General features: G+C 42.6%; 1 protein-coding gene across 1 annotated transcript in view; it reads right to left on the bottom strand.

The window, feature by feature from the left end:
- Positions 1-742: 742 nt before the first annotated feature.
- Positions 743-22,493, bottom strand: part of BASP1 (brain abundant membrane attached signal protein 1) — a 45,385-nt gene continuing 23,634 nt past the window's right edge. Inside the window, exon 2 of the mRNA XM_040977428.1 lies at positions 743-2,396. Within this exon, the coding sequence (XP_040833362.1) occupies positions 1,671-2,387 (717 nt within the window). The 5' untranslated portion in view covers positions 2,388-2,396 and the 3' untranslated portion in view covers positions 743-1,670. The remainder of the gene's footprint in view (positions 2,397-22,493) is intronic.

Genomic DNA, 22,493 nt, shown 5'->3' with positions numbered 1-22,493 from the left:
GGGGAAGTTACAGCTTACATCAACAGATGGAACCTGAGCACAGAGGCACTCACGCTTGAAGCTTTAGCAGGGAGATCAAGAGTTGGAGGTGCCATACTCTGTGCCCAGCATATCACTAGACACTGACACAAACTGACAAATGAGCCAAAAGTCCGAGAGGCCTTGGAGGTCGTAAAGCAGACGCCCTGTTGCAGGTAGAGCAGGAGAGGTCTGAAGAGACTAGAAGTGTACTTCAGAACCATGCAACCCACCAGCGTTAAAACCAAGACAGAAATTCAGCCGCATGAAGGCCAGTCCCAGATTTGATTCACACAGGGCTATCTCAGTGCTTGCTTCCAGGCACTCAGCATCCCTCTTGTGGCTCTGTTTGGATAGCATAAAAATCCAAAAGGCCAGGGAGAGAGGTCAGGAGAGGGGCCGTCAGTGGTTTGTTTACAAACATGATATTTCCATGAGATCTTGTCAGTTTCCCTCCAACCTTTCCGATTAGATCTGTTTGTTGTCTTTTAATGTATTTTGTTCTTCAGGAAAGCAGTTACATCCACTTTCTTGGGGGTTGCATATCTGCAGACATTATAAGCTTTCATTTGCCTCTTCATGCTGACCCAGCGTTTTTGTTCAACAAATTTGAGCATCCTGCTCCCCTCTTTGACTCAAACACAATCAGCATGCGTGCTGCTGTTAACGGCTAGCTACCCTGGAAAGCAAGGGAAAGTCAAGGAAAACCAAGAGTCTTTCATACTTTTTAATTGTTTAACTTTATTACTGTTGCACCATTTATACAATTACATATAATTTCAATGCATCCATTGTACTTTTTTTATTTTTTTTAATGTTTTTTTTTCCATTTTCCAATGAGTGGAGTGTTGGTGTCTGTGACACAAGAATGGAAGAGAAACTGGAACTGCAATGAACGCGGACTTTTTTTTTTTTTTTCATTTCCACTGACCAATAAACAGAACTACAGGTGCACCCAACCACGGACATGCATTAACTCGTCATGAGAAATCTAGGTAGGCTAAGTAGGATGAGAGAATGTTTGTTACTCCCAAAAATATCTGGAGAGGCAGAATGGAGAACTGGCATCGAGATACATGTGGACAGCTAGGTGGGCTCTGTCGGAAAGTTGGCATTCATCCACAACGTTAAAAAAATATTAAAATAAGAAAGGCTGTAAATCAAAGCGAGACACAGAAAATACTGCTTTCACAAATCCAGTGGCCCCTGGCACAGGCCCTGTGGGCAAAAATCAAACACACCACTCGCGACTCCCCTTGCAGAGGGCAAGCCCCTGGGCTCTCAAGGGGTGCCTGCCACGGCAGCTCAGGTACAAAGAAGGGACCGCACTTTCAGACACGGATCTTTCAACCCAGGACTTACTGGTAAAGTTGACTGAAGGTATAGTAGATATTTCCCCACAAAAATACTATTTGGATTCTCCCTACCCCCTCCCTCCCTCAATGGGACATCCTTATTTTTATTTTTCCCTTGGGCAATACATATCCTTACTTCCCATTTGAAACAAGTTAGTATAGGACAGAGAGAGAGAGAGAGGAGGGTGAGTGAGAGGGTGGAGAGGGAGAGACGGGGAAGGAAAGAGAGAGACAGAGACAGCAAGAGGAGATTGTTTTGTTAAGCAGAATTATCTTTCCCATAGGCTGTCCTTGTCCCTACTCCTTCACGGCTACGGTTTGATCCGAATTAGCAGCCGGGGCCTCGGCAGGCTTCGCCTCTTCTGCCGGGGTTGCAGGTGCCTGGGCCTTGGGTGTCGAACTAGGTGCTTCTGTAGCTGCTGCTGTCTCCTTGCTAGAGGGGGCAGCCTCGGTGCTGCTAGGTATTGAGTCTGAAGCTGGGGCCCCGTCACTTTTCGTTTCCTGGGTGACAGGAGCTGCGGGAGCCTCAGTCTTTTTGGGTTCCCCTTCCTCCTTGCCCGCGTCGTCCCCTGCAGGGGCCGCGGCGCCTTCGGCCGGAGCAGGTGCAGCAGCCGCCGCCGCCCCAGCCTCAGCAGCTTTCGGGGCCTCGCCGCCGGCAGCGGGGCCGGAGCTGGCCGTGGGCTCCTGCTCGGGGGCCGGGGTCGGCTCGGGCTGCTCGTCGGCGGCCCCCTCCGTCTTCTCGGGCTCGGCCTTGGGAGCCCCCTCGGCGGCTGCCGATGCCTCCTTGTCACCTTCCTTGTCTTCAGCCTTGCCCTCGGCGTCCTGGGCATCCTTGTCGGGCTTCTCCTCCTTGGTTTCGGGGGTCTCAGTGGACTCGCCTGCCGCCTGGGGCTCGTTCTCCTTGGGGGTCCCCTCCTCTTCGGTCCCCGTGCCCTCGGCCTTCTTGTCTTTGTCCTTGGCCTTTTCGTCGTTCACATTGTAGCCCTTCTTCTTCTTGCTGAGTTTGCCTCCCATCTTGGAGTCCTGCGGGCAAACACAAGACAAGAGACAAAGTGTGTTACTGCTCAGTTCTCATACTTCGTGGTTGCTGTTTGGAGTGTTGGAATAACTCACTTCAAACAACTGGTTCTTTTTGGCTTAATATTTTGTTTATTTCTCCCTCAAAGGTGGAAGTCAACATATATGAAAAATACATGGTAAAATGTTTCAATATAAGCAATCATAAAGCAATAATTGAAATATATAAAAAAGAAATTGCACCAAAATTTTAGCTTGTACTGTATGTAACTCTTTCCTTGGATTTTCCATTGAATTAGTCAGTGTGCATGACTGGCTACTACCAAACATAATTTCAGCTTTAATATTACAAGATAAATTTTGGTATATTAAGTTGAGCTAAGTAATAGAAAACTTGGCAGGTCTGCCTTTAAGAGCTTCTCTCAATTCTGTAATAGAAACCCATAAACCAACTTGGAAACTAGTGGCCATCAGACAAAATGTAAACACAGAATGGAGGAATGCCCTGTAAGTCTAACACTGGGGTGCCACCTTCTAACATCCACAGCATGAAATTCTATATGGTCATCCCCAGAGTTACAAGTCATGTTGGCTTACAAAGCTGCACTATTTGCTGAAACACAGTTAAGATCATGGTCTATTCTAGATCCATCTGGGATTCATTGCTGGGTAAGAAAGGAACACACATATGCAGGTTGTAAATAGGAAATGATGGTCTCCATCCTGGTTTGGTTCTCCCCACCCCCAACTCAACGAGAACAACCCATGCTTTTTTGCTAATTGTCCTGGGTTAGTTATCAGAGAAAGGCTGATTCTTTCCAAAGATCTTGTCCATACCCAGAAGTAGATTATAATTGTAACTTAGAATTATTTCCTCGAATTCAGAACACATTACACAAGCATCGTGTAATGCTTGTCCACAGCAGCCCATGGTAGAATACCAATACCATCCTGCCTCTTCCTGTTAGGGAAAGTGCAACCAAGCTGAATTCATGGAGCTGTACCATACAAAAATGGCTAAGTCTAACAAAATTCAGTAAGATGCAATCGTGGGAGCTAAAGAGAACTGCACTAAGGAACTGGAGGCAGAGCAAAGCTCTCAGGCTCAGTTACAGGGGCACTTGGGGGGAGATGCTGAGGGGATAAGAAGTCCAGAAGTCAGGCCCTCTCTACCCAGGACGATAAAGTGCCACAAAAGCTTCGTGTCAAGATCCGTAGGAAATAAGGGAGTTTTGTGATATCTTTCCTTTGTATTACTTTTAATTTTGAAAGATGTGGGAGTAGAAACTTGAGACCTGTCAGTTACATACATACACACACAAGGACTTAAAAAGTTTGTGGGAAAATGGATACAAGGAAAAGATAGCACATGCATTTCAAATTTTCTATCATGAAAATAAATTCATCTTTTTAACAATGTTTTATTTTATTTTTTATATTGCTTCCATGGATGAAAGAGATGCCAGCACATGTGGGCCTGATTAGGGTGGGGAAGGTCAAGTATGGATGAAATTGAGCGAGACAAATGTTTCAGTTCTCTTTTTTCTCCTGCATCCACAGAGGGGGAAGGGGAGGGACCTGCTTCTTGCTATTAGACGATATCAGAGATAGGGGAAGGTCATTCGATGATACCTTAGAGACACCGATGTAGGGAAGAATGTTCTGTGGGTGTTATTGGGTGGTCTTGACAGTTCTGAGACACTGTCAGCTTCATCATAGCAGGATTGTGAAAATCTTTCCATTGGTTGACCAAGTCTACATTAATGCATCCACAGACTCGAACATTTATTGCAAAGCTTGGCCAGACGAGTTGTGCAACCTGTTCTGCTTTCCACCCTCAATGAAACACTTTACATCCTTTGCTGGCATAGATGAGTTAATCATCATGTCCCCCATGAGCATCTGAGTATGCTGTCCACCTCACAGGCATCAGCAACTAAGGAGGCCCAGTCCCAATACACACTCCAAGGTCAGACCATATACTTTGTGGTTTTCCCTAAGGCTGGGGTTTGAGTCCAGCAATTTAATTGGGGAGTCTCCCAAGAAACATCACCTGGGATCATGTCAGACTTGACTCATGTGCATATCAGCTAGAGCAAGGTCAGGATCAGTCATCTGCACCAGCCAATACACAAACTGGTGCATGAAGTTTCCTGGTCAGTCTCACCCCATCTCCGATGGAAACTGACTGGTGCTGCAGCCTAGACCAGACCAGCCCACATTCCATCTGGCTCTCATGCACTCCCGTGGGTGCTGCAACTTAGCTCAGTCTAACACACTCAAAGACCAAGCCCACATATAAGCTGGCAGGTGCTGCTGTCCAGTCCAGCCCGACCCACAAGCAGCTTTGGCTAGCATGCCCACCAGCAGGAACTACAGCCTAGTAGGGGAGTGCTCACAGCTCCCTACTAGACCCACTCCCAGTCCCAGATCTTGCATTTGCCAGGGAGTTCTGAGGTCCAGTCTGACACACACACAGTCTCAGCACTTGCCAGCCAGGGCTGTGGCCTATACCAGCCAGCCTATGCCCATTCTGGTTCTCAATGTACCAGTGAGTACAGCAGCCTAGCCCAGCCTGGTTCATCCCCAGAATATTGCAGCCCTGTCCAGACCAACCTGTACACAGTCCCAGCTCTCACGCTTATTAGTGGGAGGGGCAGCCCAAGAGGGGAGTTCCCCAAGTTCCTCTACCAGGACCATTGCCAGCCCTGGTCTTGCACCTAGCAGTGAGTGCTCTAGACCAGTCTGTCATAGACAACCCCCAGTCACAACATTCAGTGGGAGGTGATATGACCTGGCTTAGAACAGTTCTCAATGGCAGGTGCAGTAGCCAAGCTGGGCCTGGCCCACCCCCAGCTCCAGTCCTCATGTGAACTGGCAGGTGTTGTAGCTCAAACCCAGCCTGTCCTCACCATAACCTGGCTCTCACACATGCCAGCCTGTGCTGCAGACTGGTCCAGCCTGGCCCTCTTCCAAACCCAATACACACACACATATATGATGAGTGCTGTGACCCAGCCTGGCCTGCCCCCACCCCTGGCTCTCATGCTTCACAGCAGCAGTTGCAGCCTGTCAGGGGAGTTCCCCTAGTTCACCTACCAGATTCATACCCAGCCCCAGATCCCACACATGCCAGCAGGTGCTGCAGCTCTGCTTGGTATGGTCTGCCCTCAGTCCCAGCCTTTGTATGCCCTGGAAGGTGTTACAGCCCAGCCCAGGTTGGCTTCCTCCCAGCCCCAGCCCCCACAAGTGTCAGTGAGTTCTGTGGTCCAGCCTGGCTTGGCCAGTCACTACCTCCAGGTGTCGCACAAACTGGCAGGTGCTGCAGTCCCTATGCTACTCAGCCTGGTCCAGGTCACCCACATGGGCAAATGCCTTGGCCTGACCCAGCCATTCCCTCCAGTTTTGCCACTCTAAACTACCCTCTGTCAGCTCCCTCACCTACTATCAAGTACAGTGATCTAGTTCACAGAAACCTCCAAAAGTCACTCCTTACCTGTCTAAAATGTCCTCAGCAGCCCCCACTCCATCACATCTCCAGAGTCCCTTCCCAAAAAATCCCAAGTCCTTTCCCAACTACACTATTGCACGGTGTGTCTGGGGCATCCTGCACCTTCCCCACATATCTTATTTTTTAAAAAGGGAGCAACTATGCTGGCACACTGGTATAGTTAACACAGATTTGACATTAACTAGGTCCAGAAAGCCCACCAGCTGTTGGCTGTTTTTCTCCCAGAAGTATACCATGAGCCTAGGTGCATGGCAACCGAGGCAACCGCCTACAGCTTGGGAAAGTACGTTCAACATAATTCCATTTTCCTACAAACTTTCAGAGGTACCTTTGTACATGTGCATATGTATTCATGCATGTGACATTACAACCAGAGTTGATCTCCCAGTCATGACCTCCACATGGGTAAGCAAACTGGGGAGTTACATGCTACAGGATGAAGATGACCTGGTCCCTGCTCCCAAAGAGAATTTTAAACCTGTCATAAGTTAAGAGGTACTCAGATGGTAGCAACTTAATCCAACGTTGTTGTTTGGAGGTAGGGAGGGACCTACTGGCAGGTGCTAAGGACACTGGGTATGTGCCTTCGGAGGACGGGTCTTATAAGAGTCTTACAAAAGCTCAAGTTGGTCCCAGCCATTTTCTCTGCTTCTTGCCTCACCACATGGTCTTCCGCACGCATTTCAACACTCCAGTCATCAACTTCACAGAGGGAAACCAAAGTTGAGTTTGATCTTGAGATTGAAACTCCAAAAACTGTGAGATAAATACATCTTTTCTGTTTATGAAATTACCTGCCTTACATAATTCATTTTTTAAAAAATGTGACTGATGCAGAATACTTCAAAACTGCAAGAAAATTCTACGTGACAAGAGCCAGAATGTTATAGGTATCTTGCAGCTGACACAGAAAGATAATTAACAATCAACAGCAACAAACAGATAAATATTACTGATTTTGACCTGGTAAGTGTTCACAAAACACTAGTTCAAACAGACTGAACTCTGGGTCATAGCTGACTCATAACATGTTAATATGAATTCCAGCTTTACTCCACACACACCCCGAAGCCCTAGATGAGTTATTTAATTTTCAAGAATCTGAGCCGTTATCTGCTACCTCTCGGACACATCAGCAGAAATCTGGAGCAGGAGCAGTGGGATTTGATCACAGACACCCTTGGATGGGATTCTGAGCAGGTCAAAACTGAGGAATAACCTTATATGCCATGACACCTGTCCTTGTCTATGTGCCATTAATCCTACTGGGCTATAAAACTTTGAATAAAATGTATTTAAACCCTCACTGAAGAGAGAAGGTGCCATTCTAACACTATGTGTTGAAGAAAACAATCTTGAATGGAAAGTGGGAATGTGAAAATTTGGAGGGAGGCTCTGACACGGCTACTGCTCACATCCGCCCAACTCTTGGTTGCCTGTGTCCATCACGGGCTCAGAATTTGCATCCATATGATACCTATCATGCCAAGAGTGCGTTCTCAGACCTGTACTAGCTTAGACTACACTCTCCACTCCAGCACCAAATGTCTCCTTGCTTATTGGTAGTTATTAAGTTTTGCTAATAAATTTAGGTGTGCATTTATGAACTTGAAACTTCTAAAGATTTGCCTCTCTTAACTTCGTGCTTGGAACAGTGCTTAACAACAATTTGGTAGGCTGCAGGAATGGGCTAAAAATTAGGCTGTAATTCTTTTTCCAAAGCAAACATCAGAAAATTCTGTTGAGTCCCAAAGCTGACAAGTGTGTTACTTATTCCCAAGGGAAATCCTTTTTATAAGCTAACACTGATAGGAAGTATAAATGTGACCCTATATATCGCCATCACAGCAATTTTCACCTTATTTTTTTTTTTTACTACTGAGGGCTTAAATATTATCTGAAAATTATTTTGGAAGATTAAAGAATAATTTTAAGATTCTACTGTAGTCAAAACAGTCTTAACTGGTATGATTTCTTCTACAAAGTCCTTCCAGTTGTTCTACTTGTTCACTGCAGGTTGACCGTCAGGGAACAGGGCAGGTGTTTATAAGCTTTTCAAATCATCCACACGGCCATGGTGCACAGACACTCCCCGGGACAGGAGAGCCCAAAAACCGTTTCTGTGCACGCTTCATTATCGTGAAATTGCAATAAACATTCACAGTTCTCATAAATTACAAAATGATTTGGCTACTGACCAGATCAAGTCACCCACAACTTTCCTAATGTGCATGTAAGTGTTCTTCTTTCCCTAAAATAAATCAGTTATCAAGAGAGTCAAAAGAATTCAAATATAGTTTCAGTTTGAGAAGATAAAGAAGGAAGACTGCCACATAGAAACAAATCAAATTCTAGAGCTTTTTGCATGTGTGTCTAAAACGAGCCATTTAGCCCTCAGCATGAAGTTTGTTAAAAGTGGCAACCATGCTGGTATTGCTCTCCGCCATCAACCATCCTCTGTAAATCTCCAATCAAACCACCTGCCTCTCTAGGTATCCAATTTCCTAGTCAGAAAAAAAAATACTTAAAGTTCATTCTCCTTTTGGGCAGAAAATCAATTTTATAGATATCTACAGTACTAAACAAAATGTCAAGTATAAGAAAGCATGACATCACCAATAAAGTTCTGATCTCTTGTTCATTATAAAAATGTATACCATCTCACACTCTAGATTGACAACAGCTGTTTGATTACTGTGGTTGATGTCTTTGTATACGATTTCAACATATGCAGAGCTTGACTGAATGTTAGAAACAGAACATTTTTAAAAGAATACATTAGAAATAAAAATTTGCAAAACATCAAATAGTTACTACAGAGTACTTTTGGAGTCTTCAATCACATTTAGAAAATATTTTGAGAATAATGCGTTAGCCTGCATGTCATGAGTCAAGATGGAACGGCACACCAAAGACATTGACAATGGAGTGGGTAATTATCCCAGAAGTCACACGTCATTAGCTCGCTCGGGCAGAACTGTGGCCCAGGGCAGCGATTCACCACTCTGTCTCCTTTCTATAGTTTCGATGGGCTGTCTACAAACCACTGGTGGTCCTGTTTAGCAAGATCTGCCCTAGACCCAACCTCTTTGAGCAGGGTGCTTCCTAAAATTTGAACCACTGCTTCCTTCTATACAATGTTAAGAGGAACAGCCGGTCAACATTTCTATATTTACCTTTCAGATTGTAAACGTCACGTGTGTCAGGAGAAAGATGCATGATCCTGACTGAAACATTAAACAGTTTATACATGAAACAAAACATCACATGGGGCTCTGTAAACATGTATACTTTTTAATTACCAATTTTAAAACTTTTTAATTACATGCAAGAAAAGGACCTTTCCAATGCCATGTTTAGTCCATCCAAAGAAGGTTAAGCACCATTCTCACAGAAGGCACGCATTCTGTTTTCCGCAATACAGAAATGGTCATAAAAATGAAGAAATGGGAAGAGTTCTTGAGCCCAAATTTCTACAACATCTCAGTCTTAGTGAATCCCTTACAATGGGAGGTTACATCACAAAACAACAACCAACCCTGCAACGCTCAACAAACACTTCCCTTTTGCTCCTCTATTGCTAAAACGCAGCTAAATACACCTCATAAATTTAACTTTTAGACATTTAAAACAAAATAATTTGGCTATTCATTTATAAAACATTAAAAAAAATCTCACAAATACGGAAATGACTTTCCTACTGCCACCTGAAAAAGTTAATACCACAGACAGCATTTGCAATCAGGAACACATTCACACAAATGGATGACTTCTCTTTTTCTGAAGCAAGGCTGCTGTTACACCAGACATGGATGCTGACTGAAGCCTAGCTCCATGGGCCTTCCGACTCCCAGGGACCTCCCTCACCACGTGCTTCTGCTGAGTTCACATCATCTGAGCAGTTTCCACATTTGCTTCTTTTTCAGTCAATGCTGAAAGTCTCCAGAACCTAACCACAGACAGCGTTGTCACCAAGAGTCTGCGAGCAGTATTAAAACAAGCAGAGCACGCCAATCAACACCTACATTGATTTTCCGCAGAGGACAAAATGATATCTTGATTTTTTTTTGAAAAGAAAGGTTAAATTCATGAGATAAAATAAATACAAAAATAGGACATATCACAAAAATGGCCTAAATGTTGCCAAAGTGAAAGCTTTAGCTGTTGACTCACTCCCTTCTCTTTCCTTCCTCACGTCCTAGGGCTTGAGCTATAAGCACTGTACGTCTTTAGAAAATGCAACCTTGCATGATGACCCAACTACCCCCAAACCATGCATGTTACATTCACTGTGTTCCTCCTATAATTACTACACACTTCATGAGACCCAATTTTATTTCTCACTCACATGGTTTTACTTGTCAGTGAATAACACTGATGAAAATCCCTGGCGTATATTAGATCATGGGTCTTTAATTCACCACTCCAAGTGCTGTTATCATTAATATTATCTTTCTCTGCAGTAATATCTAGGTACTTTCTACACAGGATAGTTTGAACCACACAAAGGTCCTAAATACTGCCAAATTTCTCTTTTGAAAATGAAAATTTGCATTAATTCACCAGTATATCTAGCAGCAGCAGAATAGAAATCAATCCAGTGAAAAAGATGACTCCAAATCTACAACAAACCCAATGCGAATAATGCGATAAGAAACAGCAGTGCTAATTGGGGTTTGATTGCACCTCAAAACATGATCAAGATAAGAACTAATGTTTTGGTTGTATTTTCATCTTCTCATTAGAAGATGATATATCTCTCTTATAAGGATGTTGGGAATGAAACAAGTTTCTTTTCCAACTCTGCTACAACGCATTAACTATACATCCTTAGCTAAGCCTTTGTCACTTAGCTAATTCTGAGCTGCAAGGCTCCAACACTTCCATATGTCAAGCAATCCACTACTGATTTTTTCCAAGTTACATTTAAAGTTAAACTGACTCATGAGTCGCATCTTCAGCACCAAGCATTCTGGGTTTATAATTACTCTGGTTGAAAGAAGCCACATTATTGGCCAACTCTCACTGAACCCAAATTCTAGGATAATCAAAAAGAGAAGAGCAATTCACTTTAAGGAAAGAATATACAAAAACTGAAGAAACACAATACGTGCAAAACATATTTTCTCTAAGAACAACAACAACAAAAAAGAACCTTAAAAACCTTAAAATATTCAACAATCTCCATTTTCAATAAATAACTGGCTCCTTTCTTTAAAATGGACAAATTTCATACTAAGGGAAAAAAAAGAGAGAGAGAAAATGAACTAAAGATTGCGTAGCCTATATGTAGTTTGGTACTCCTGCGAGCATATGAGGCTTTGCTGTCAGGTTTCTTCAATGCCTCTTAATAATTTTCATTCTTAGATCTGTTAACTGTTGTGTCTAGTTTAATCAGAGCCTCTATTCAGCCATTCAAGCATTACCAACATCTAGGCAGTGGGAATATCCTCTGGCAAATCTTTCTAACTTGGTGGGTGAACATTTTGATAAAACATTTTAAAGACAGTCTATTCCCCTACCACATACAAATGTTCAGCCCTATAAAAATGTACCACCAAAACATGCAAGATACTTATGGGAAAAGATATATATAGATATACATGCTGATATTTCTGCAAGCCCATTTCCCAAAGAGGTGACAGCTGGTTCTACCAGGTCAGGAAGTTCTACAACACGGAAGAGAAGTCACAAGCCACCCTTCCACTGTTTCTTCATGAAGCCCATACTAGCTCCACAGTCTTTGAGGATATCTCATCAAAATACACACAGCGTCATCAATAGCTTCAGATGCTGGTTAATTATGCTAGAATAGGCTTGATTAAAAAGTAGTTTGAAACAAAAAAGAAGTATTTATACATATAGTTCATAGCCTACCGAAAATTATTTATTTTGCAAAGACTAAAATACACAAGAGGTCACTAATTTTACAGTATCAAACAGCTGATAGTTCATGGAGATGCTGAATCAGTCATGTGATCCTCTTAACATTATGATAAATGGTTTGAAGGATGTTCTACAGCTGAGATGGGCAGAACAAAGAAGTGTGTACTGGATTACCAGAAAGCCCCGACACACATTAACGAGATAGGTAACGCTGATCTGCTTGGAGGACCGGTGATGAGACAGAACTCTCCTAAGGTTATCTGATGGTGAACATATCTGCATCGAGACAGGAGAACAACAGCTCTTGAAGGAGTGAGAAAGGGAAAAATCCACATTTCAGAAATGAAGAGAGACGTCCAGTAGGTAATCTCAAGCAGTCCTACGCCGCTACAGAAAGGTTAGGAAAGATAACAGATTGCACAACTCGGCCTAGCAATGAGCTGTCCAGGTTTGCCTCTGGTGCATTTCTCAGTTCAGTAAGAAAGCATCAGTCAGAAGAGCGTTAACCCCAAATAATGGTGTTGAACAGTAGACAAAAGTCAGGGCCGGGCACAATGGCCTAGGGGCTAAGGTCCTTGCCTTGGACGTGCCAGGATCCCATAGGGATGTTGGTTCTAATCCCAGAAGCCCCACTTCCCATCTAGCTCCCTTCTTGTGGCCTGGGAAAGCAGCCAAGGATGACCCAAAGTCTTGGGATCCTGCACTCATGTGGGAGACATATAGGAAAAGGATCCTGGCTCCTGGCTTCGGATTGACTCAGCTCCAGTCATTGTGGCTGCTTGGGGAGTGAATCAGCGGATGGAAGATCTTCCTCTCTCTCTCTCCTCCTCTCTGTGTATCTGGCTTTTCGATAAAAATAAATAAATCTTTAAAACAAAGTCAAGGCAGGAACCTGAAATTTGGGCAAGATTTTTTTTGCTGTTTATAAGAATCTGGAATCATGAAACATTATTTGTATTTCCCAGCTACTCCACTTCTGATCCAGTTTCCTGCTTATGGCCTGGGAAAACAACAGAGAATGGTTCAAATCCTTGAGTCCCTGCACTCATGTGAGAGCCCCAGAATAAGCTGCTGGCTCCTGGTTCCAGACCAGCCCAGCTCCTGTTAATGGGACCATTTGGAGAGTGAACCAATGGATGGAAGATCTCTGTTTTTTCCTCTCTCTGTAAATCTGCTTTTCAAATAAAAATAAAATAAACCTTAAAATTAAAAACTGACCAAATAAATAATATCTGAAGAGCTGCTACTGTAAAATTGTTTGGTGGACAGAAGTGAAGAAAAAAGGCATCCTGAATTTTAAGGAATATGAATCACCAGTAAGACACATAATTCTCAATGTAAGTGTAAAAAAGAACTTCAATGTTTAAGAACTTATTCTTTAGCTTGCAATTCTATCTTGGTCTTTAGTTGAACCATCCATTCATCCATTTCTGTTTATCATCATGTGACCACTTCATATTCTTTTGTACTGTGTTGGAAATCCTAACAAAACTGCTATGACCTCACTTGAATATTGAACTGAAGTCATCTTCAATATTTCTTCAACTGCTACCCAATGACTTCACAATAAAGATTCTGTTTTATGGCTGCTAATGCATTATAGAAACTTGAAAACTACTGCAAACTCACCATACACTGAAACATTCAAGTTTCAAATTAAAAGAATTAACACAATCCAACTTCAATTGAATTCAGCAAACTTATCTTTCAGTCATGTTAAACAATAAATTATGGTACATTAGAGCCGAAATTTGCACTGTGATCTGTAAGTGATGATCAGGTTACACGCACCCTGCACAACAGCAAAGTCCGCTCACGAGCCATCTCAGTGCATAAATGACTGCAACAGCATTTGTAAGATTTGTTTTTGTTGGTGTTGCTGTGAACACACCATGGGATCAATTTTTCCATGTGTACTTCCTAATGCATTCTACAAGTTTAAGCCATGAAATCTTAAGCTAATAGCAATGAGGCCTCCTACACTTGGCAGACGACAGCCCAATCTTGTCCTTGAGTATAAAGGTTGCCTGACAGTACACATTAGGCCGACATTTCTTCTCCCTCTTGAATGTATCCTGCCACATACAGCAAACACTCTCAGAAGCCATGTATTATTCATTCTCATCAACCATCTCCTGTGCTTTTAGAGGCCTTTGTGCATTCACATCATTATTTATTTGCACTTAAGCGGTGGTCCTTTCAGCATCCTAACATGACTTTCTATGAATCACCTGCTCTTTTAGTCAATAAAGTGAGCAACTGAACCACAACCAGCTCAGGAAGCACATGCTACTGCCATCATCTTGGAATCATTTCTCTCTCCCACAGACCTAGAAAACTAATAGGTACGATGACGGCAACTAATTTAAAACAAACTAAAGCACTGGGCAACTTGAAGCAGTTGAGATATTTTTGACACTTATAACAGGCTACATAGACCAAGATGGGTATGTATGGAGCCATAACAGGCACCTTCAATACATTCAAAGGTATGATAGTGGCTAAGAAGAAGACTGAAGGCCACTTATCTCGGAAATTTCTGCAAATTTTATTTCCAGCACTTTCCATCTTTAAAATATATAAAAGGACATGTTCAGCCCTTTTATAACCACCTAAAAAATAGTGGGGCCTTCCCCCCAATATCAACAGGAAGTGCAGTATCATTTCTAGTCCTAGCACTATTTTTTTTTTATTAATTCTCAATGAAAGCCATTCTAAGTCTTCATATGAGCCCTAGACGTTTTCAAGAATGAACTTTTCCCCCTGGTATCACACTTACTACAAGTCAGAGTTCAGTGAATCTGAATAAACTAAAGAATCATCAAGTCCACAGATGGACACTATCATCTGCCTATGCCAGGCCTCAGGTGGCCACTCATTCCCCACCCAACTACTTTTGTCCCTGGTAGAGAAAACACAGGACAGGTGCTGTGTGGTCTGTAAGCCCCCTTCTTACACAATGTGAGGCTTTAATTGTCCAAGGTTTGTAGCCAACCCTAGGAGACAATGCTGTTTTCAGAAGCATCCACTTTATGTAACTAAAGCTCACATTTCAGAAAACAGGTTTTTCTCTTTTAGTTCAAATGGAACTTTGACGGTTTGCCAGCAAGTTTTCAGCCCTGGCCCAATATAGTACGCAAAAAAAAAAAAAAAAGCAAATGGACCAAGGGGTCAGCAGCCACATTCAACTATGCAAACTTGGCTAAGCAAGTCTGCCAGAGGCAACTCAACCTAGCCAACAAGACAAAAAAAGAGTGGCAGAGGTTGTTATAGCATCGAGTGGAATATCTGCCATAATAGATAAAGTTTAGCTCCACACATAATAGGCATCCCAGAAATTTTCACTTACCTTGCTTTACCTGAAGCCATCTATGAATTCTGTTACTATGTAAGAGTGAATAACACTGAATTTCAGGAATAAGTGAAATTAGAGGAGGGACAAACTACTATACTCACAACTGGAAATCAAGTAGGAACTGATTTGTTTATAATAAACACAATCTCTTTATTTAACACTTAAATTCTAAGTCAGAACACTGCAATGTCCATCACAGAATCTGTGAGGTTTAACAGCAGGCAAATATTTCATTTGGTGAAAGAAAGGAAAAAGGGGTGCGGATAAGGCAGCAAGGTGATATAGCAAGCTAATCCTCTGTCCGTGATGCTGGCATCCCATATGGAGCCCAGTTCGTGCCCTGGCTGCTCCACTTCCTATTCAGCTGACTGCTAGTGCCCTGGGAAAACAGCAGAGTATGCCCTAGGTCCTTGGGTCTCTGCACCAAACTGCACGACCTGGAAGAAGCTTCTGACTCCCAGCTTCAGACTGGTCAAGCTCTGGCCATGGTAGCCATTTAAAGAATAAACCAGTGAATGGAAGACGTCACTCTCTTTACTAATTCTGATTTTCAAATACAATAAGTAAACCTTTAATTTAAAATATGAATGCTTAACTTAGAAAATGAATGCCAATCAAGGAAATGACTGAGCACAGCACCAGCAAAAGCCACCAGGGACAATTAAAAAGGAAGAACTTCTTTTTAATGTGTATGAAGTCCCAAGAAAGACTCCATTAGGCGATCTCAGAGACGCCTTGTGTGCCTCCATTTCATTTGTTGCAGGTTAGAATGAGAGGCTGTGGCCAAGAGCTCCCTTCTCTTTAGTACACCTGTGTGGTGAGCAACAACCATTTTCAACTGATTCGTCAGTAAATTATTTTGTTGAGAATATTTTATTCTATATTCATGGCTAGAAGTACACAATCATATGTGCGAAAATAAAATATTCCCAGCCAACCTTTTAAAATTCAGGCCAAACTCGGCCATCGCCATTTTTTTCCCCACAGAGTTAGAGAAAGCAATATAAGAAAAAGAGACGCCACATCCAGAAGCAGTTTTCTGGAAATTACGAGGCACTAGGGAATGCATATTGCATGCCCAGCCAGATTGCTGTCATGTAGGTATGCAGCCTGCCAAGCCGATGCCAAATGCCAACCCAACAGGTAGAACGCAACATCAGGACACACAGGAACACCCAAGTCACTCCAGGTAGCGATGGTGTCATCGCATCCACTGGACACAAATTTTTCAACTGGCATCTTTTTGTTTTCTTTGATCCAAAGAAAATTGCCATTTGGTGAGTGAAGAAGCAGACAGAAGATCTGTCTTCCCACCCTTCCTTTCAAATAAATACTTCTTTAAAACAATGCAATTCTATTGCAAAATCCAGATGAGAGACCAGCTCATCTGTTCATTCATCCCCTCCGAAAGCCCACAGGATAGGTAAGAAAGCAGGTCTGCAAAGCTGAGGGCAAAAAGTCAGTCAAGGTCTCCCATGTAGAGCGAGGACTCAACTGCTTGAAAGCTCAACAGCTGCCCTGAAAGCTGTTCCCGAGCAGCAAGCTGGAGTCAGGAGGCGGGGCGGAACCCAGGTGCTCAGACGGGGCAGATGGCGTATTAACCAGGGTTTAAAGACCAGCCCAAACACTCAGAGCACAGCATGCCAAGCAGTCCCTTTATTACTCCTCAGGCTTGCTTATTCCATTTATAACATAAATGACTAGGACTGCATCCCTTAGATTTACAGCTTTCCATCTTTCAGCAAACATGTAGTAACAGTACATATTTAATTAGACTGCAGACAGCACCCAAATTTACTTTTATTTTTAAAGATTTATTTGTTTTACCTAAAAGTCAGAATTACAGGGGTCAATGCAACAGCTCAATAGGCTAATTCTCCTACAAGTCCCAACATCCTATATGAATGCCAGTTCGTGTCCCGACTGCTCCACTTCCAATCCACCTTCCTGTTTATGGCCTGAGAAAGCAGGAGAGGAAGGCCGATGTCCTTGGGACCCTGCATGCATATGGGAGACCTAGAAGAAGCTCTTGACTCTTCGGATCAATTCATCTCTGATTATTGAGGCCATTGGAAAACTGAACCAATGGATATATCATTTTGTCTCTCCTTCTCTCTGTAAAAATCTGCCTTCCCAATAAAAAAACAAATCTTAAAAAAAAAAAGAATTACAAAAAGATAGAGGGCACAACAGAGATCTTTCATCTGCTGGTTGGTTCACTTCCCAAGTAGTTGCGATGGTCAGGGAGCTGAGCTGATCCAAAGCCAAGATCCAGGAGCATCTTCCAGATCTCCCAAGGACTCAGGTCATCCTCTGCTGCTTTCCCAGGCCATTAGCAGGAAGCTAGAACCGAAGTAGAACAGCCAGCACCCGAACCAGTGCCCATGAGACTGCTGTGCCACAGGCAGAGGGTTAACTTGCAACACCACCACATTGGCTCCAAATCTACTTTTTATTTCAGAAGTGCCACTACATCCAGGCACTGTGCTTGATGCAGGGCACCCAAACAGAAATAAGCTCAACTCCAAGTTCTCATAGAATTTTCCATCCTAGATTCTAGACCATAGGTATTATAAGTCTCTCAAAATGATCAAAGGTATAAGGCAAATGTTAGCCTGTAAACCTAAATCTGATGGTATGATTACAAAAATATTTAGAAGTCAGCTACAGCAGTAATTTCACAGAGTCATAATTCCAAATCCTAATGTGACTTTCCTGGACTTTTAAAAGATATTTTTCAAGTTTTTTGTACAGTCTTAAAACTGTTCAAAAGCAGAGCTCCTAAGATGTGGGGTGATAGAATTCATGTGGAGACCAGACAAATGAGAAACAAGGAAAAGCTCAGACTCCAACAATGGCCAGTCATTCCAACAGGCACAAATTCCGCTTAATTAATGGACCAAGTGTCCCACCCATGGCTCTCAACCCAGGCCTCCCCCATGTGGCTGTCTGGAGTGCCCATTTATAAACCCACTCAGCTCCACAGGATGTTGCCAAATGGAATATACCTGTGACAGCAGGAGTCTTAAGCAACACTCAGGTTGCAACAGACAAGTCTGAGAAGAGGCATGCTGTCTTAATAAGGAAGTCAAAGGCAAATTTACTGTGAGGTTACAACAGGGTGGCCATGCTGCAGCCGTGGCATTTAACGTGAAAACTCTACCTGACTTTCCCAAGCTGGCAAAACTCAACCTCCACGAGGACTCAACATCCCCCTTCTCGTGCCCACAACCAACTTTGTACCTTACGACTTCCGATGCTGTAACACAGTCAAGAGTGGTGGGTGACAAATTACAACACTTCCTGATGGACAGTAGACACGCAGCATGAGGCAATGCAGTTCAAAACCCAGAGCCCACTTAGACTGCACAGGAGACTGCACTGAGCTCTCCAACGTCATGGAATGCACAGAAGTGAAGAAGGTAACAACGAGCAATGACTCAGCAGTCTGCTTTAAAGGCGAAAAACTCGGTCAACATTTCAACACTACGAGGTGGGTAGATTACTATGTCATTCAAATGAGATGGAAGGGCCTAAAATAGATTAAATTGAACCTAAAAGAAGATTCTTTCAAGTGAGCTCTTGTGAACATCATACGGTTCTTGCATCCCTATACCTGTACCTCACACCACAAGATTTATTCTTCCAAATAAAGCACTAAGGCCAAATCCTCTCTAAAATGTCTTTTATCTAAGCCACTAATACAACAAACACCAACACAGAAAAATGTGTACATCCAAACAATGAGAGCAAATGGGCCCAAAATTAATCAACGACATGCTGCTGGTAATACTGTAACACAGGGGAAAACATCAAGGCTATACACCCAGTAGGCTAGAAGACAGCAGAGGATGAAGTTAAACTACCTAAGACCATCAAAGGAAGCAACACCTGTCAGAGAGGCCAGTGTGAAATACTGTTATTCCTGTTGTGTCCACCAGAGCAGGCTGTCCAACAGAGCTTCCACCAAAATAAGCAAACACAACAGAGACAATACTTGAAAATTTCTCTCTCCACTTTCATTATGGACGTCATTTTCTCAGCTAAACCTAAAATGTCTTAGGATCAGAACCAAGGATTGTATATAGTAAAATCTGAGTATTCTAGGTCAAAGATTTACATGCTATGTTGACCCAAACATGGAATTTGCAATTCTTACCAAACTAAAATCTGAAAAAAAAGTAAATGTGGCTTTTCAAAAATGCACTGAGTACTTCACGACATGAGGAAGAACTGCCACACATTAAATGTTTCTACCAACTTACTTATTCACACAGACCGATTCTACATAAAAGTAGTTTCAAAGTTCCTAAAAATTCACTTAACAGACAAACAAGAAAAGCCCCATGTTGAAATCTAGGCCAGGCAAACTTGCCTCTACTTGGAATCAATGAAACTTGATTATTACAGGTGATATTAAGAGATCCAATAGAATTCCTGAAATCAAGTCTTTTAAATTCTTGTAATCATACTAACATTGAGAGACCGTTTGTACCAGGAAAAATATTTTCATTCCTGTAACCAGGATATGCAACAGCAGCATCAGACTCCCTTCTTCAATGTGTACCCCCCGCATCAGTGCAATGAATCCAGCCTGCCATGGAAGGAAAATGTATTTTTTCTTTCCAAGAGTATGGAAGATTGAATTAAAATTATTCAAACAGAAATTTGCTTTTTCAATTACAAGAATTATCTGCTAACAGAATCGAGAACCTATTTCTGACCCATTTATAAATAATCACGTTCATTTGTCATATCAGCACTCCCTTGCATGCAAAGTGCTTGTAAATCCTGTTAGTGTGTTCTCCATTATGAGAGATCAAGTCTAGTTCAAATTACCAAAACTCTCATGTACAAATGAAGACCTGCAATCGAAACACAGCATAAAACTCCAATCAGCAAATTTCAGTTATGTCTTTCTGTGATAGCTATTCACATTCTTTGTAACCAAAAAAAAAAAAAAACCAGAGTAGTGTGTGTTGAAAGAGTCTTCTGTTCCATGAAACCTCCTGGATGTGTCGCTCATCTCTGCATTGCCAGTGAGCAAAATCCATCCAAATCTGCTTGTAATATGACAAGTAAAGTTTTATTAACCATGATTCCACTTTCGAGCCCCACAGGTTAGGGCTGCTGCCTATGGTGCTAACACATCATACAGTTAGCCATTCAAGGCTCAGTTGCTCCATTTCCAATCCAGTTCCCCGCTGGTATCCCTGCAAAGACAGCAGCTGATGGTTCAGTTCTGAGGCTCCCGCTACGTCATGTGGGGGGAGAGATCCAGAAAAGGCTCCTGGCTTTGTATCACCCCAGTCCCAGCCATGTGGAAAGTGAACCCACAGATGGAAGGTCTCTGTCTCCCTCTCTCTCTCTAACTCCATCAAGTAAATTAGTAAATCTTTAAGAAATTATACCCCCACGGGTGTTGGAGTCCAGATAGATGGTAATCAACTCCGCAGATTGGCAATCAAGGTTCCTGAATTGGAGAATTGCTTCTGAGAGACTGGGAAAAACCCGATTACTCAGAATCCCATCCAACCACACTGGTGAAAAGCAGAACAAATGGGGAATCTAATTCTGTTCTTCCTATCTGTCCTCAAAACATCATTACCTTTACAAAAGGTCCTTTCAGAATTTCATGTTTTAAATGACTGAATACTTTTAATTCTGGACATGAAAAGCAATGAACAGATTTCCCAATTTTATTGGATGATTCTACTTGCTAGATTAAGCCCGAAACTCTAGTCAGCGAACTGGGCAGTCTGCTTTTTAATTGAAAATAAAGTTTTATTGCAACGCAGCCGTGACCATTCAGTAACACGTTGCCCATAAGGGTTTCTACGTTGTAAAAGCCAAGATGTGTAGTGGCAAGAGAAAAGCAGTGCAGCAAAGTCTCAAACATTTGGTCCTTTGAGAGAAAAATCTGTTAACCCCTGTCTGGAGTCTGAGATGAATGTACTTAACCAGCGACTGAGTTCCTGTGAGCAGATGACAGCGGGATTCAAGTCCGAGGATGCTACAAAGATTCACCAAGCACCTTCTGGTCTGCAGTAATAGCATCAGTGAGGGATGTCACATGGGCGGGCTTTCAGGTTGAAACACAGCACGCTCTTTCATGTCTTCACTTTCTTACCACTTTGTGGACTGTGCCCACCTGAGAGCTTGGACTCCACAGAAACAAACCATTTGAAAGATCAAAGGCTCTGGACAAGCCAGTTGCTCCACTCCAAAAGTTCATAGAGCACCACCTGAGCCTTCATCCTGTCAATGATCTTTCTGAATTATCTGTGTTCAGAATGAGATATACCTTGAAAAACATGTCTCCTAAATGAATTATCCACATAAAATATATACCTAACCCCTAAAAAAATAGATAACTGTTTAATAGTTACTATAAAGTCAATGTAGAAAATTTAGAGGGAAAAAAAAACAAACAGAAAAAAACACTTTTTATGAAGTGCAAATTTGTCACGGGGCCAGAGTGACTTACAATTACAGGCACCATACTTCCTCACACACATTAAAATGGAAGATGTGTCTTTGTATAGTTAGATGAACAGCACGAGCAACACCCTCTGCAGGTTTTAAACATAAAGGGTATCCTAAAAGCAATTAAGAACAACAAATCCTTAGGGGTGGTCAGAGAAAAAGACTTAAAATTAAGTTGTGAGTTGAAGAAAAAAAATAATGAAAGAGAAAAGCACACAGCAAGCAAAAATAGAAAGTTTGATTTGCAAAAAAAAAAATCACTGACCGGAAATAGAATGGACTCTACATTGAAGTCACACAAAGGCAAAGACTTGTATGTGGTGACTTTTAAAAGATGCTGGGAAACCACATTAGTGTTAACAACATCGAACTGAAAGAGCCTCACCAACATAGTAACTGTATTTTGCTTTTCAAATTCTTCATGAGTTAATCACAGCCACCTAGGCTTTTCTGGCCCATGGCTCACAAGGAAAAAATGCAATGCTGAAGCTCCACATAATGCAATTCAAGAAGAGAAACATTTGGACTCCACACATGCACAGAGAGCAGGAGCTGGCTTTTAACATTTGACCACGTTTCTTCTGGATGGACAGAAGGAAAGCTGAAGGCTGCAGGAGGACTGAACACAGAGCTCAGCCACAGGCACAGCTCCTGCAGGAGGAGTGAACACGGAGCTCAGCCACAGGCACGGCTCCTGGAGGTGCTGCACTACAGTACGTCAGCTCACGGGAGCCCTGGAAGAGCAGGAAAGCTCAAGGCCTCAAAGATGAAACAAAACCAGCTAAATGCAAAAGAGACCTCCAGATTTAAACCAGTAAGTGTCTGTCTTCAGTAACAGTTACGTCAATTACCCTTGACGACTCAG

This window comes from Ochotona curzoniae, unplaced genomic scaffold (genome assembly GCF_017591425.1).
Source record: "Ochotona curzoniae isolate NIBS_2020 unplaced genomic scaffold, NIBS_Ocur_1.0 contig_2754, whole genome shotgun sequence".
Lineage (NCBI taxonomy): Eukaryota > Metazoa > Chordata > Mammalia > Lagomorpha > Ochotonidae > Ochotona > Ochotona curzoniae.
This window is presented reverse-complemented; position numbering and strand designations above follow the sequence as displayed.